Source organism: Talpa europaea (genome assembly GCF_964194135.1).
Source record: "Talpa europaea genome assembly, chromosome: 1".
Lineage (NCBI taxonomy): Eukaryota > Metazoa > Chordata > Mammalia > Eulipotyphla > Talpidae > Talpa > Talpa europaea.
Window position 1 is genome coordinate 37348716 of NC_140073.1, and position 17944 is coordinate 37366659.

General features: G+C 47.3%; 1 protein-coding gene across 1 annotated transcript in view; it reads left to right on the forward strand.

The window, feature by feature from the left end:
* Positions 1–17944, forward strand: part of SPON1 (spondin 1) — a gene marked incomplete at both ends in the record, with an annotated part of 254956 nt that overhangs the window by 216136 nt on the left and 20876 nt on the right. Inside the window, one exon of the mRNA XM_084245295.1 lies at positions 16617–16681. Coding sequence (XP_084101421.1) covers positions 16617–16681 — 65 coding nt within the window. The remainder of the gene's footprint in view (positions 1–16616; positions 16682–17944) is intronic.

The window sequence follows — 17944 nt, forward strand, 5'->3', positions numbered from 1 at the left end:
TATAATGAGACTCAACTGCAGGCACACACAAAAAGGTTAATAAAGGGTTTATTAACAAAAAGGAGAAAATGAAGAAAGGCATGACTCAGGGAGAAAGAGAGATAAACTGGTAAATGCAGTTGACCAGTTCCACTGAGCTGGGACCCCAATAGCATGCTGAAAGCCAGCGGAAAACCAAGCACCCTCAAGGCCCACATGTCTGGTTACCTACCAAGCCTGGATGCTTAACTCCACCCTTATTTCCCAGCAACCCTCCCTTTGGTGGTGATGACATTATGGGATTTGTAGTCTTTGGTGTCTCCTTAAAACCTGTGTTTGTGGAATTCATTCAGGACACCCTTTCCCCCCAGTACTGGCATGCCCCTCAGTCTGCCCTGTAGCACCACCACCCGTGATGAGCTAGTAAATGTTTAACAGTCCACTTTCAGGAAAAAGAGAAAGTCCTGGTATGTAGTGTTCTAAATTTCCATGGTGTAAATGCCATGACCATTTCAAATACTTCCCAAGGAGCAGTCTCCCTCAGACCCCACAACACAGCCAGAGACTCTCCAAAGTCAAGCTGGCTCCTGGAATATCAAAAGGAGGGGAGGGGAGGTGTGTAGGCAGAAATGCTATGACAAGATTAACAAAATTAGAGTAATGCTCTAACACAAAAATACAATGCAATAAAATTGTGCTAATCCCAAGATAATTTACACAATTTTTTTTAAAGATTTATTTATTTATTATTTATTTATACAAGCACTGGGTACAGTCAGAAGCAAGGGAGGGTGAGAGAATCCACCAGAGCCAGAGCGGGGAGCAGAGCAGGCAGAAGAACCGAAGTACACTGCCGAGGGGAGCAGCGGGAGGCAGGAGAGGTCTGCTCGCCATGTGGGACCCTCCTCTGGTGGCCGGGGAGCAGCCGGGGATCGAACCGGTGCTTCAGAGGCTGCGGGCAGCTTCGCAACCCAGCGCTCAACCGTTTCGCCACCGGGGAGGCCCCAAATTTTAAAAATATTTATACACCAACATAGTTGAGGTCAATCAGTAGCAGAACATGTTAAAGGTTATAATATAAGCTTCTTGATTCAATTTTTATGTGAATCTCTGTGACTCTGGAGTCCATGCCAGACTCTAATCCAAGGCTTTCGTGGGCATGAAAATTGGGCAAATGCCTCCCCAGTCTTGTCTCTGCCCTTCCATCTCCCACTCTCACCCCTACACCCTCTCCGCCTGCCCCCTGCCAATTCCTGTAAAGGTTGAACATAGTTTTCTCTCTTCTGCCTCAGTTCTTTGTTTCCTGAGAATTTTCAAAGCCAGGTGCCTTGTACAGAAGAAGAAAAATAATTTACCTTGTATACCCTTCTGGGTTCTTGACTGAGACACCACCTCATAATAAAAGACAGGTAAATGGGGGGAGGGAATTTTGCTTGCATATATATGGTTATGTATCCATATGGGGGCCCCACAAAGACAGGAGATTCAAAGGGCAGCCAATGAGTCAAGGCTAATCCAGTTAGTCTCCTGAGCTGAGACAGAGGGGGGCGGACAGGGGCTCCCATATATCCCGGCAGGAGATCCCCTCTGCCAGGCAGCAGTGAAGTCTCCCAGAGGACAGAGCGATCTCTAGTAATCGCTCTCTCCCTGGCACTGGCTCCCTTTCTAATGTAAATTCCCAGACCAAAGGTAACTTGTACTCATATGCAGAGCTTCTCCTGTGTCTGTAGTTTCTCAAAATAATCAGCTCAAAAGCATCCTTAGGCCAAAGAGGCATTGTTTGGGGTGGGATATTCACCCTTCGCCTGCCACCACCTTACCTGGATGGCAAAACAGCCAAGTGAATTAAACATTAAAAAAAAAAAAATCAAGCAGTCCAGCTCCCGCTGTAGCAGAGAGGATCAGAGGTTAGTTGTAAATGATGGGCTCTTTCATTTGGCTCCAGTCTGGCAAGGGATCTGGCAGAGAGGAATCCTTTCTGGATTTCATTTTCCTTATTTCTCTGAGCTGCTCTGGCAGGATTATAAGCAAATCAAGTTTTAATCAATTGAAGCCTTTCCAAGGTTCATTCATTTATTAAACAAACATTTATCATATCCCTCGTGCTGGCCAGTGGGGAAGAGGGACACAGAGATGAAGACGACACACTGGCCTCCTTGAGGTGCTCCTAGTTGGGGGAAGAAGGGTGAGTGGTCAGAAGGTAACTGCAGTTCAGGACTGAGCTCCAGATATGTGCTCTTGGAAGAGGGCTGGCTACACCCTCTAAGCTGAGACTTGAGCTGCAACCTAAAGACGATGTAGGTGGAAAGGCCAGATGCCCTGGGAGAGGGACCGTAGGGATGTCCCCAGGCAGGGTGAAGGGCACCTGGGATCCCCAAAGCTGCCTGCTCTAAATAGTTCTGCCATTGAGCATATCAAGACAAAACATACCCTAGTGAGTAAGACCTTCAGTGGAAAAGAACTTTAATACATTTAGTGTGCAGTGGGGAGAAAAGAAAGAATGTAGTTTAAAATAATTTCTAATTAAATACCCAAAGTTACCCAACCCCTCATGGGTAAGTGCTCAGGCAACCAGGGTTGGCCCAAAGCAGAGCCACTGAGGCCCGAAAGCCAACACCTTCTGGTAGGAAAGGGGCAGAAAGGGCCAGGCAAATTTGGAGGAAAAGAGCAAAATTGGGGCCTCCTTGGTGGTGCAGGGGTTAAAGTCACAGCTATGAAGCTATTACCAGCCACTGTGGCATGAGTTCCATCCCTGGCCAGGGAGCTGATGCACATGGTGCAGCAGACCTCTCCTGTCTTGCCCGCTGCTCCCCTCAGCAGTATATTTCAGTAGATCTGCCTGTTTTGCTCCCCACTCTGTCTTTGGTGAATCCTCTCACCCCCCTGTATCTCTGGCCTACACCCCAGTTCTCATATACATAAATAAAGTAAAAATCTTTTTTTAAAAAAGAGCAAAATCAAAATCAAGATAAAGGCTACCATTGTCAGCCTCCTCACTCTCTCCCACCCATGTCTCTGTCTCTTTCAAGTATCACCTTCCCTGTCCCCCAAGTCCATGGTACAAATCCAAGGCCTAAAATCAAGCTCCTTCTTCACACGTCTCTCTGTTCCCTGTGCCCCCTACAGTCTTCTTTTCTCTTCCTCTAAGTCTTGTTAACTTCTTCTCCATGCTCAACTTTACCCTTCCCTAGGTGGCACAGGGAATGGGCAACCCTTTTAAGATAGCAGTTACAAAGGAAAAGCACAGTGAGAGTGAACACAGCACCTATAAGCAGTCTCCGTGATTTCTGACTCAGGCGTCTACTTGCTCCCAACAGGCCACTATGTGGAGGAATGGAGAGTCTGTGTGTATTGGTGATCCCTTCTGTGTCACACTTGGGCCCACCAAAATGTCTTTTTTTCTCCTATTTAAAATATAAAAAGTAGCAGTGGTTATCTATGGGTGATAGCATTGTAGGTTGTCTTTATCTGATCCTTTCTGCCTATCTCTTTTCTCTAAATGTTCTGCAGTAGACACATTTTTGTAGTAAGGAAAAATCCATTATTAAAAAGTTTTTTTTAAGCCAAAACTACATGTAGTTTCAATCAAAACAGCAATTCTTCCTTTTACTACCTGAGTAAGGAAATGCGAGATTGAATTAGAAATGGGAGAAAAAATGTTGATAGGATTCAGTTTCAAACTTGTAAGTTGTTTATTTTTCTTCTTTTTGCTTTGGGAGATTGTGCTATGCCAATGAGAATAGACCAGAGATGTGTGGACACACTTGAATTTGAAAAAGAAGAGTCATTTTTATTGTGATCGCCTCGAGCTTGTATTATTTCCATGATTTATATTTTAGGACACTTGGAGAAAATTGTCCAGTAGTTAGGGATGATTGGATTATCGATGCTCTCTTTTTAAAGAAAATAAAACATCTCATCAGAGAGAGGCTCAAGTCACAATGATGTCTCCACACTCAGCCTAGACTGTAAGACTTGGGGCTGGCAGTGGGCCCTGGGCTAAGTTTAGTGATGCCCAGTGGGAATTCAGACAGGACTCTAAGAACTGGGATTTTTCAGCACCATCCTCCAACATGTTGGACTGCCATGTCTAAGTCAAACAAGGGTGGGGTCTCTTAAATCCCTATTTTATGCTTCACGACGCCAGCATCCCAAGAAGTGCCATCTTCCCTGCAATCTTCAGTTTGAATTCTTAAAAAGCAATAATAATCTCCACCACAGTTCACACAGTTGTACGGCTCATAAATTGTCCTGACATTTTATTCTCACAACAACCCAATATGAGTTACCCGTCGTCCCAGTTTAGGGAAGAAAGAGAAGCTCCAAAAAGCTAACTGACTGACCTGAGTCCCCACAGCAGGAAAGTGGATGGACAGGGTTCAGGTCACCCCTAACAACTGGTCTTTGTTGTTTCATTTTCCACTAGTTTCTCTGATTGAAAGGACAAGTCGCGCTCATTGGAGTTTTAATAGTTCCCATTGTGTTATAACAAATCGCCACACAGCCAGTGGCTTTCCAGATATGGAGTTCAGAAGCCCAAAGTGAGTCTCACAGGGCAAAATGAAGGTGGTGGGGCTGCTTCATTTAGGGGGCTCCAGGCACTTTTTGTGTCTTCCAGTTTCTGGCCAGTGGCTGTTAGACTTTCTTGGCTTATGACTACACCTCTCCGATTTCTGCTTCAGTCTTCACACTGCCTTCTCATCATCTCTAGTTAAATCCCCCTGTGCTTTCCTTTTAAAAGAACAGACACATATATGGGGCCTACCTGGATAATGCAGAATAATTTCCTCATCTCAACATCCTTAGCTTAATCTCATCGACAAAGTCCTTTTAGTCATATAATGTAACATTCATAGGTTCCAGGGATTGAAACATGGATATCTTTGCGAGGCATTCTTCAGCCTACCACGAGAATATTTATATCATTTATTGAGTGGTCCTTCAATGTAAAATTTTCTCTGAATTCATACTTAGGTCAGAGGTTTTCTTGGTTTCCTGTTTTCAATCTTTCACTTGTAATGGCTTTGGGACTTCAGTATGCATTTGCTTATCATCTTTGAGCAAATTTAACTCTGACTCCCTGTTGGAAGTACTTGCCTAAAATCTGATTCACCTGCTGTCTTTCATGGTCAGAAGCCAGCCACCATTTTGTTCAGGACAGGTCTGGAAAGGGCTGCAGATAGCTGTACTCTTAGCTGGTAGGCCTTCCTGGTCTGCTACTTTTGTTGAGAGCTTGTCACATGCACAGGACTGTACAAGCACTCTGCATGCATTTATAGCTCCTTTATAGCTTGTAACAAGCCTGCTAGGTAAATATCATTAACTCCATTTCACAAGTGAGCAAATCAAGTCTCAAACAGTTAAGTAACATGTCCAGGATTACACAGTTAAACCAGAGAGCCTTCTATACCCAACACTTAATACCTTGCTGTTGCAAAATTGGATCATTCCCAATCCTGAGTAATATGTGGTCCTTTTTCAAAGACTATATCCAAGTTCATAAACCCTCAGGGTTCATTGATAATCATTTTCTTCATCATATTACTTAAATGTGTACAAAGATAGCTAGATATTTATTCCTTATGCTTATAGCTCTCATGTGACTATAAAAGCAAAATAATAATAGCACAAACAGAACTACAAAGCTTTTAAGATGCTAATTAGGAGCATTCTTTTAATGTGGTGGGTGAAGCTGTTTTGCTTCAATTAAATGACTGTTCACAATCTAGATCTAGGGCTGACTGCCCTGCCATGGGTCCTTGAGTGTCTGGTGAGCCTGGACACCAGCACCCTTTAGCGTAACTTGCTCCTCCCACTGCTCTCACAATCTTGACATCACACTTACCATTTGGACTCTACCTAGTGAGAATGTCATTAATTTATTAACTCTTCCTCTGTTTTCCCACAAACTAGGCAGCTGGTTCTCTGGGAAGTAGACCAAGTCACGATGAGTGTACAAGAAGTTACCAGGGAATACTCTTGGGAGCCACACGTGTGGAGAGGGGCGTAGAGGTGCAGGAATGCTCACCAGGTGAAGCTGAGCTGGGTTGCAGTCCAACAAAGGTCTCTGCCAGCTCCCTGGACTAGGGCCAACTCTTGGGACTTGGGGGAAAGGGGCCAGACCTTTATTCATACACCATTTCTCTGTTCATACAACACAGTTCATACACCATTTCTCTGTTCATACAACAAAGAGTACATGGCTCTTTAATACAAACCATACAGCATACAACATCCTGTTCCAGGATGCCTCGGTAATAACTGGATAATAATTGTTTCATAACCTTGAAACTTCTGTTACCATGCAAAGCCTGGAAGAGGCCAGCCTGTGTGCATCATCTTAAATTCCTAGTAGGGAAGCTTAGTGTTAGCGAGCAACACACAATTTCTCCTATCATCTTCCATTCTGTTCCCAAACCTGGGAGTTTTTAGGAATGAGAAGGGTTAAGCTTTTACAATTTATGGAGCTATTCCTTTGCATTTAAATAGCACCATTGAAGAAAGCACCATTTCTGGAAACTTATTTGATGCTAACCTTAAGATGCTTTTACTTCTCCCCTGTCCAGGTCATTTGGACCTTCATTACTTAATAGTTTGAAAGCTTTTTATGGAAATCAGTGGATAGAGGTAGATGGTAAAGAAAAATGTTATATTTAAGGACCTAGCAAAACAGACTGACAGCAGGCTGGGTCAGAAGCTTCTTCTGGGGAAGGGAGGAAGACCTTCGCATATAGATGAATTCTCATTTCTTTCTGAAACTGCTTTTATTTTAAGATAACAAAGCCCCAAGAAGGCTAATAGGCTTTAAAATTGTCAAGCAAATAACCCATCAGATATTCCTGTCTTGCACTGGCTCTTCTGAGTCTTGTCTTCATTCTCTGCCCTGGCTGCCATCCAGATGTCTGTTCCCCTCCACACACTCTGCAGGCCCCATGCAGATCCTGCCAAAGCCTTCTCTCCTCCAGGTGAGAAGACCACAGGAAACAACCTGGACGTAGCCATTCCTCCCATCCTTTGAATAGCAATATTTTTTATAGCTCTAAATCCAAAAGGCTATGCAGCAAAATGTCTCATTGTTTTCTTTGCTCCCTGGCTACCCAGTTCCCCTCTCTAAAGTACCCCATTTTAGTCAAGTTTTTATGTATCCTTCCAGAGAAACTTTCTGCATAAAGAAACACACACATGCACACAAATATTTTATCCCTAACATTTCTTTGCACAGCAGGAAATAGGTTGTTATAAAACTACAAGATTTACTATATTTTGGATTTTTTTTTTGTACATGGCTATCTACTGCCTTTTTGGGTTCATGGTTAAAGGAGCGATATCACAAATCAGATTCTAAAATATATTCAATTAGAAGGCAAGGTACAAAGTAGCAGTTACCATTGTGCAAGGGAATATAGGAATAAGGAAAACGTCAGGTGTGTGCGTGCAAGTTGTTATATACAGGTGAATATAGACATTGGTCATATTGCAGAGTAAAAATGTCAAATTTATGGGTGTTTTTTCCCTTTGTTTCCCTCCCTTTCTAACTTCCTGTAACATGGTTTTTAGTTGTTTTGTTTTACTTTAAGGTCCTTGTTTTTAGTATGTAAGATATAATTTTCCCTCGGTAGAGTGCTTTCCTGGCCCTTTTCACAAGCAGTAGCACCTATGTCCTACAGTGCTTAAGTCTATCAGTGAAGCCTTCCTCCTTCACAGCTCTACTTAAAACCCCAGCAGCTCCCACTGTCCCTCCCTGGCCTCCCTCACCCCTCTCTGCTTAATTTTCCCCAGAGGTCCAGTAAACCTGGCACTAGACTAACTGCTCTCCGGTTTGGCTCCCTTCTTTGGGACAAGAGCAGAGACTGCTCACTCTCATTTTCCAGGCTCTGTCTCTAGCACCCAGAGTCCAGCCTGGACCGTGCAGTGTCTGCTAGGTGAATGGGTTCTGCCACCTGCCCTAATGAGCAGCATTGGCAGCCCCCATACTGTGCCCTCCACTAGGCCACCCCTCTGTCTTGCCCACTCCCGTCTGGCTCTCGCCTCTTGTCTTTTCAATGACCCCGCTCCCCACAAGTGTGTGCTCTCTCCTGCAGCACCCTTCACAGCTGACTCCTTAAAAAGAGCTTGCTGGGGCCTCCCCTGGTGGCGCAGCGGTTGAGTGCTGGGCTGCAAGGCTGCCGCAGCCTCTGCAGCGCCGGTTCGATCCCCGGCCGCTGGTGAGGGTCCCACCAAAAAAAAAAAAGAAGAAGAAGAAGCAGCTTGCTGGTGGACCTTCCCACACATGCTCCAATTGCACTCTCAGCAGTGACCTGCAGGGGGCGCCGCGGTGGCAGCAGTGCGCAAGGAGAACAGGCAGCAAGGACTATGGGGGCAGGAGGGGAACACTCAAGAACAGTGGAGGCAGTAGAGGGAGTGCGGGGGCAGCATAAGGGCTCTGAAAAGGCCCTGGGGCAGGTCCCAACCTTTCCAGCTATTTCTTCTTAGGCACTTGGCCTCTCCTCACCCACTTCTGCGTCTCCACTCACTCTCCGGGCACTCCAGCCCATGACTTTTCCTGCTACCCATATCCTGTGACTTCCAAATTTATATCTCCAGCTTGGACTTCTCCCTTGAACTCCAGCCTCATATATCCAGCTGCCTACATGACACCTCCCCGTGGACTCATCCTTGACCCCTTTTTGTTTTACACCCATGGGCAATCCATCAGCGGATCCTGTGGCTTCTATTATGTCTTGTGTCCAGCATCTTCTCATCCCCTTTTGCTCTCTCCTGGTGCAGGCCCCCGGCCTGGGTCTCTGCTGCCCCCCTGCCCTGCCGGGGCTTATTCTCTTCAGCAGTCAGCAGAGTCTTGTAGACACCTAACTCAGACCACATAGTAGCGCTCCTGCTCACAAACCCTCCAGGAGCTTCCCAGCCCCATAGAAGAATCCCCCTAAGGCCCCCTGGGAGTGCAGCAAAGGCCAGAGGCTTCCTCTAGCTTGTCATTAATTAATTGTTTAATTAATTAATCCATTATTCATCCCTTAGTCATTCCCTGCATTCCTCACCCAGTCAGGCCGGTGCTGGGGACACAGAGAGGACACAGCCCAGTCCCTGCTCTACCACCGGGCTGTCCTAGAGGAAGGTGGGGAGGGGGAGACAGGGAAGTGGGGTGAAGGGTGCCCAGGTGAGCCTTTGAGTTCACCTGAAATGCTCCCACAGGGCAGGGGTGGGTGTTGTTGACCTTGCAAGTTGCCTTGCAGGGACAGTCAGCCACACGTGGGCTGGTGCATCCTCCCCAGGCTGCCGCTGGCCTGACCCACAGCACCTGCTTGAAAGCAGACCGACCCTGCCTAGCATGCTCTTTCTGGTGAGGGGTCAGATGCTCACCTGGCTTGGCCCCTTTTTCTTCTCTGCTCTGGTACTGGGGTTTGTCTCGTTGCTGGAGCTGGGTATGAAGATGGGGAGGAGTACCTAGGCAGGTTGGAAGGCGGGAGGGGGAGCCACACATGCCCATGGGCCTCTTCCGCTCAGACTTTCGGTGGCATTACAAAAGACAGGAAGTCCAAAAATGAGCTTAACCTAGGACTGGCACTTCAGTCACTAAAGGACAAGCTAGGGCCTCCCCGGTGGCGCAGTGGTTGAGCGCTGGGTTGCGAAGCTGCCCGCGGCCTCTGCAGCGCCGGTTCGATCCCCGGCTGCTCCCCGGCCACCAGAGGAGGGTCCCACATGGCCGCAGACCTCTCCTGCCGCCCGCTGCTCCCCTCAGCAGTGTACTTCGGTCCTTCTGCCTGCTCTGCTCCCCGCTCTGGCTCTGGTGAATTCTCTCACCCTCCCGCGCTTCTGACTATACCCAGTGCTTGTATAAACAGAACAAACAAACAAATAAATAAATAACATGCCTCTATTAAAAAAAAAAAAAAAAAGGACAAGCTAAACCCATGTCTATGGCTGATGCCGGTGCATGGAAAGAGAGACACTGGCATCTCCGGGACATCAGGGTGATGCCATCCTCATAGCGCTCCTCCTCCGACTGACAAGGTGGAGGCGCCCTGGGCAGGCGCTGGGCAGCTCTGATGGGTCCTTCCTTTCCCGTGTCAGAAATGCCAAGATACTTTCACAAAACCATCTCATGGGAAAACTGTTATCTACAGGCATTATGTAATTTTCCCATCGGAATTACAGGCTGTGTTTGAAAAGAAATAAAAAGAAATTGAATTTGAGATGCTTCTGTGCAACCACATCATCTTCTGGCGGGCCTGTTAATGGGCTCCAGATACCTTCTCTGGCTTTGAAACGGCTGTTTAGATGGCAGTTCATGATGGCAGCTGCTTGCTATGCCACGAGCACTGACAAATGACCCGTCCAGGTCACTGAGGCCCAGTGGAGCTCTGACTCGGGCTTCTAAAGTTCCTGCGACCTGTCCCTTCCCCTCTGTCTCGCGGGCACCTGCTCTCTTGTGCCCACCAGCTCAGAGCACCGGTCTGTCACTGTCACTTGGCACAGTTCATCCCAGGCTGGTGGAGTACTGGTGGATTGGGGCTCAGATAAGGCCCCTTTCTCATGGCAGCCTCTTACTCATTCATTCAACAACGCTGAGTGTGTTCCAAGCACAATCCTGAATACACTCAGTACAGCAGCCAGCAAAACAGGTCCTGGCCCACGTGGAGCCCTTTGTCAAGTGGCCACTGACCACTGGGGGCAGCGTGGTCATGGGTGACCTTGACTGGCACAGTTTCTGGAGAAAGGTGGGACTCCATTACTTCCTCTGGGATGTGGAGACCCTGGCTTGGAGCCTCAGGGGGCTACTGTGCAGACCTCCTGGGCAAACTGTACAGTTCCAACAAATACTAGTTGTCTGTTTTTGTTTATGATCCAATAAACCCAGAGCCTTTTGAAGTGATAGGCGGCAACCGTTGGACACAATTGATTTTAAAGATGCTTATTGCTCCATTATCACCTCATAAAATGGCTCATTTCTTGCTGCTCATCACCAGGACACTCACCTAGGGGTGAACAGATTCTCCTCAAAGGTGGGGACCATCAGGATTGGAAGCGGGAAGTCTGAGAAAGGGTAAAAGCAAAACTCAGGGCAAACTGCTCACTTGTCTACACAAGATGGTAGGGAGGGCACCAGCGAACCAGCCTGTGCCCAGCCCCCAGGCCCCCAGGCTCCCATCCTCACTCTTTGCTCTGCTCAGATGTGGCATTTCCTAATATTGACGTGATATTGACCCTGCACTTCAACACAAGAGCTCCTTGGAGAAAACTGTCAGGCAGCGGCAGCCAGGCTTTTGCTGGGGAAAAAAGAAAAAAGGCAAATGAGAGAAGATGAGCAGAGGATGGGGAAGAAGAGAAAGGGGAAGTGGAAAGAGCTTGAGTTTTGGAGTCAGACACATCTGACCTGGAGTCACGGCTCCTGGGTAGTCTTCAGCGAGTCACTTGCCTTCTCTGAACCTCAGTTTTCTCATCCACAGAATGGGATGATAGGTATTTCCAAAGGTTTTTGTAAGAAGCAAGTCACCGAATGGGGGAACACACAAGGGGGCAGGGTCTCTGTGTGCAGTCCCTCCCCTTGCATTTCGTATCATTGGCTTCCCCCCTCTCTAGTGGTAGACAGTTTCTCTCCAACTCAAGACCCCCCTTTCTTAACGAAAACCAATTGTCAGAACAGAATTAACAGTATTATAAACACTGGAAGTCCTCCGAGGTAGAGGGTGGAGAGTGTCCAGCCTTCCTGCAGCACTACTCACCCTAAATAGCCTCCTCCTCCACTATATAGTCTCTGCTCAAGGGCAACTAGTGGGGTCTTCAGAGTCAGACTGAAGTTTAAATGCTCACTCTGTCGTTGACCAACTGTGCAACTAATTAGGCCAAATAAATGCAATTCTGAGGATTAAACGAATGTACCTGCCTTGTGTATATGCTGTAAAGACCATATAAGTCTTATATATAAGGTAATTAGCAAGGTACCTAGCACATAGGTCACTACTGTTAATGCTATTATCCTCCCTCAGTTCCTTCCCTCTCTGTCTGGGAATCACACTCCATTTTCTTCTTGGGGGTGTGGGGAGGCATGTTGTTCAGACTGCCTTCAAGACTGCAGGGGTAGGGCAGGTCATGGCGTGGTCAGGGAGCTTAGCCGCAGTGTCTCTGGGAGCACAGGGCCTCCTCATGGAGAAGCAGGTTGTAGTTCAGAACTGGGAGATGCAGGCAAATGGGCAGTTGCTGGGAAGATGCAGGAACAGAGAAGGCGGTGAGGAGCAAGGCAGGGAGCAGACGACAGCCCCAGTCTTTTCCTGTGGACCTGGCTGCGGTGCTGGAGCGCTCCCTCCTTGCATGGCAACTCTGGAGTGCATGGCGTAAGGTTGGTTTAGACACCAGGCCGGGCCTGAACCCCAGACTCACTATCTTACTCTTTCTCGGCTTAGTCGTGGCATCTTCTGATATGAAGTGATTTCTGCCTCTGGCCTGTCCCAGGGCTGTGTTCCCTCCGCATGAACCCTCCTTCCTCTGGATCTGATCTCAGACCCTGGCCAGGCTGGGTCTGTGCTATTTCCATTTGGTACCAGGAGCTATGAAATTTGAATAGAGTTGCAACATCTTCACAATAGGTTTACCACAAGCAAAATTAATGAACGTGTCCTCGTGAAGGTGGGTGTGGTGTTGTGTAGTTTCTTTGGGTTTTTTTAAGTTTTATTTGCCATATATCTGGGAAAGTGTTGACTTCATCCGTACCAGGCAGAAATGGTGTGTGCCCTGAAATACTTTCTTTGGAAAGAGTTCTCTGGGGATGTAGAAAGGCTAAGGATTCTTGAGAGAGCCTCTCCGTGCCTCAGAGACTTTTTAAAACTGCTTTTTATTTAAATCTGAAGTTAGATTGTCCACTGTGAATTTAAATACTTCATTCTTCAGAATGTAAAGGGGTCATCACCCCAGTGTCTCCATCCAAGGCTTACCCGGCTACATAAACTTCCGAGTACTCAGAGCTCAGCTTAAATTAGGGAAAGTTCTCCTGAGGCTTGCGGATTTGTCGATACACTCCACTCTCTGTATAAAGCAGCACAAATCGATTCTAATTCCATCTTGGCCTGACTGTAAATAAGAATAAGAAGAGGAGCTAATATTTATGCTAATATGGGCTCTGTTACCTGATACATTATGTACATGACACATAATATAAGCAGGTTACATGAATTATGTCATTTAGCCCCCAACCCCATGCAGTTGACACCTTTTTTTAACCCTATTTCACAGATGAGAATACTTAGATGTCAAGACACTTGCTGAAGACACAGACTCATAATGATACCATCAGGATTTGGATGCAGGATGACTCCAGAGTATGAGCTCAATCATACTATCCCCTGCCTGCTAGATTTGTAAATATTAAATACTCAAAAAGATTGGCAGTACCCAGTGTGCAAAGTCCACAGTCCATGAAGACACAGGCACATCACATTCTTGCAGGGGTATAAATTGTACAGACATTTGGAGGACAATTTGGCAGGCCTACCAAAATCTGAATTTCTTTCATCTTTTGATCATTCCTAGGAATCGATGATACAGCCATGTAAACAAAGAAACACATACAGAAGTGGTCATCAGATCATCACACATGGGAACAACTCAGTATACACCAATAACACTGTTCAAGTGAATCAGAGAACATGCATGTTATAGAATGCTACACATACATAAAAACGAATGGGGTAATAGGTAGGTAGGTGGATAAAATAAGAATGGGGTGGCCTAGCTTTTTCAACAATTTCTGTAGACTGTCCATAGTGCTTGGGCCTGGCCAGGAACAGGTCAGTCACTCACTGATTCTGCAGAACTTTGCTTCTCCTAGGGAATCTTGATGGTTCAATGAAAATGTTTAGCTTTTGAAATAAACTTTCCAGAATGCCCCTGTTTTATTGCATCAGATAACACTATGATGACAAACAAAAGACAAGAAACTGTTGATCACGCACATAGCACATCAGCACCAGATGAAACAATTTACAGCAAGAAGCTGTTCTAATGCACGCACACGAGGACTCGCCATCCTGGAAGCTTCCTCGGCTCTAAAACATAGCAATAGCAACAGAATTTCATCATCATAAATAAACATTAATAGAGGGCACAAACAATTCTTGTTATATACAGCAAAAGCAAAATCAATATGCCATTAGTTGGAACTTGAAAACCAAGATCTAATTACAATGCCCAGTGAATTGCAGGCAGACTAACTTGATGGCTACCTTAGCTCCACCCACATTGATTTTATTTTTTGTAAAGTATTTCTTCAAGGGCAAAAGGATTGTCATCGACAGTATCTTGTTACTTGGATCTCCTTTCTTGGATTTCTTCTTTATAAAAATTGACATGGTTTGCCATAATGCGAAAAACTCCAACAATTTAAAAATCAACAAAGGGAGAGCTATGATGCTGCATCCATTGATATGGAAATTTTTCTGTAACATGATGTTAAGGAAAAATTTTATAATCGTAGTGCGGAATAAGATATTCAGTGTAATGCAGTTTGGGTGGGAAAAGCTATATCTAACATGCACACACAGGTAGTTGCTTCTGCATAGAAAAAGGTCTGTAATGATACACACAAAACTGTAACATCCCAGAGAAGGGGGGTGGGGGGGTGAAGCGGAAGTTAAGAAAGATGCCCAAGTGCAACGTGCTCCACATTTACTTTGTGCATGATGCTAATATTTTTTACAATGATCATCTATTATTCTGTAGTTAAAAATCAAAGGGAAAAGGTGTATCAGAGCTAGATGATGAGGGCCATGTAGGCAAAATTCAGTAATGAAGAAAGTGTCACAGAAGTTGCAGGGTGCCCCTGAAGCGTTCAGACAGGGAATGGTGTGGTTGGATTCGCGGCAATATAGAGGGTGGTTTATAGGATGATATTGACGTGTGAGGCTAAGAAATGGCAGAATGTTAACATGTGAATGCAGCAGATCTTGGGCCTGGAGAAGGAAGAAACTGGCGATGGTCCAGGTCAGGTTCAGGCAAATGGGGCCCGACAGGGGGAGGTGGGAGTTTGCTTCTGGGGGGTCACAGGAAGAGCTCAATGTGGAACATGGGACAGATGAGGTGACTTCAGGAAAGCCAGGTTCTGGGAGACACTGCCTGGCATCAGGGAGCTAGATCGTGTTTTGATGTGACTTCCTGCTGTCTGCTCCTCCCAGTCATTCAAAAGATATTTATTAGGAGTGATGAGGACACTTTCTCAACAAATAAACAAATCTCCTATGAGAAATGTAAACCATTCAGTTGTGATTTGGAAATGCTTTAGCTGAAGATATCTGAATGTGGGGGTGTGTCAGCATGCAAGGATTCTTTCCTCTGATCAAAAGAGGGGACCCTCAGGAAGCCTGACCTCAGCAAGGGACTTCCAGGTGCCCTGGGGGGAAGGGGGTTGCTTCTGTCAGCCTGTGGCTTGTCAGTGAGGCCTCACTTCTGCCCTTCACCCCATCCAGGACTCTCTGTAGGTGCCCATCCTGAGCTCCCTCCTCTCTAAGGCCCACACCCCAACAATCCATCCCCTGGGGTTGAATGAGTGCTCTGGTCTGGGCCTAGAGACAAGACCGAGCTGTCTTCCTTCCTCAGGTCTGTAGGATTTTCTAAGCAAGACACCCAGAACTAAGGAGAAGTCCAGCTCATCCCAAATATATTCTAGTCCCCTACTGCCAGGCATGAAGCTCAGGACTGGTGCAGAGCTGTGAGCCAGCCAAGCAAGTCTCTGCCCTTCTGCTATTCAGGGACCTGTTCAGTTGGCAACAAAGCCTCTCTTTCCCCAGCTGGTGATGTTCTAGACTTTGCTATGCATGATGGCCTGTGGGCACTATGAGCACTACAGAGCCTGGTCAGGGGATGAGGAGGTCCAGCACCTGCTGAATCCACTCTGGGGAAAGCCTTGGCCAGCACTGAATTGGGACCTGCGGAAACAATAAATCTTGAAAAGATCAGGGTGCCCCATTCCCCCCAAAGTGTAACTGAAATGAAACATCCAAAGAAACTTCCAAGTAAAGTTAATCAAGATCAACAAAGTTCTGATCTTTGCCCTACTGCTTTCCTTCAAAATGTAAATTATCAAATTCTTCCTCCAAAATGCCTTTGAGTTCTCTTGCTTTAAGGGCACCCTACACACTGTCCAGGGTGACACAGAGCAGGACATTGTGAGTGGCAAAGGAGTGTGGCCTGGGTTTCATTGTGAACTTCTTGTCCAAAAGAGTCTGACCTGGGGTGGGGGAGGGGGGGTGCAATCCCCCAGGTCAGGTAACAGCAGCTGAACACAGCATATGCCCTGCCCTCTGGCTGGACACACAGGCCAGTCTGGTATGAGGTAGAGTCCAGGTCTGTGCTTGGCTCCAGTGGGACAGGTATGAGCTGAGCTGGAAACCCATGTTGTGGCTCAGTGGACTCTTAGGAGTCAGGACCCATCAGGCACAGGGGACACCCATCCTCCCTCCCCCCCAGACTGTTGAGACTCCAAGACCCCCACACCCTAGGGCAGGGCTGGATGGCTCCTTACCTGTGCAGGTAGAGCCTCAACAGCAGGTAAGGGAGTGGGGATGGACCCTGTCGCCCTGTCAAAGCCTCTTGTTCCCGTGACCCCGACTCTCCTCACTAAATATCTGTGGTCTTTTTTTTTTCTTTTGCAGAGTGACGAGGTCCTTACTGTCATCAAAGCCAAAGCTCAGTGGCCAGCCTGGCAGCCTCTCAATGTGTAAGTAGCAAACAGACCTTGGCCCGTCCCTGCCCGCGGCCTCGCCTTGTGCTCAATGCGCCACCTACTGGCCACTGCGCGCCACAACAGCCCTCGGGGTCAAAGCGGCGAGGTGCGCGCCAATGTGGGGAGCATCGCCTGTGCCAGGCTTCTCGGGCCGGCAGGCGTGGTCTCTGTGCGCCCCGGTCGTTTCCACTCAACTCAGACATAGCTGCTGACCACAGAGGTCGCTCAGGCGCTCAGGCTCAGGGGCTGCACGTGCACTCAGAGGAGCCGTCTGCAGGCCTGGGCTCCAGGGCAGGTACCATTTGGAGTCATCTGGGCCACAGGGCTTGTGGATGCCAACTTTTATCCCACTAAGGGCCCCCTTCTACATTTTTTCCCTTAGGGAGTGTAGGGTAAGGTAAAAATTGTCAGGCTTTTCTGCCTTCCCACCATCAGGATAGATGACGGAATCCTGCGGTCCTGAATGCATGCCTGATGGCGGGCACCTGGAGTAGGGGGTGGGCATAGGTAGATGGGATTCACCTGGACTGAGACTGGGCTTTTAAGGGCGGCGTCACGGGGACGCCAGCAGAAGCAGAGAGGCAGAACTGAGAGAGAGAAGCAGCAGAGAGAACACGAGAGAAGGCCGGAGAGCCTAGATAGAGTGAAGACTTGTTGGGGGCTGGGAGGCCTGCCACCCTCCAGGCCTCCCGACACCCCTGCTTGCTATGTGCCTGGTAAATCCCAATAAAAGCCTGCAAAGCCACTGAGGGCTCCAGGGTTCCTCCTTTACCCGGTCTGCTGGATCAGAAAACCTGCTCAGTGGCCTGTCCTGCCCTTACAGGGAGCCTGAATTGAGAAAGGGTAAACTACAAAGCAAGTTGTTTTTAGAAAGGAAAGAGGAGAGGAAGGGCAGAGGAAACGAAGAAACAGAAAAATCCTTTTACCTTGAGCACCTACTATGAGCCAGTAGCCCTGCTAGGGACATAGGTTCCATGTCCATTTAATCCTCATTCCAACCCCACAAGGTAGGGATTGGGAGACTTGGGGTTGCAGGGCAGATCCCACCTGGCATCCTGCTCCACCTGTGGAAGAACTCCAACGGCAGCCATATTCAGCTGACTCCACTGCCGTTACTGTCCTCAGGTGCCTCCAATTAAGCAACAGGTCACTCATTTTCCATTTTTTAATCAATCAAGATGGATATCTCAACCAATTTGACTTCTGATCAGCATGAAGTTAGTGGTGTGACCACATCAAATTGTCTGACGCCTGCCC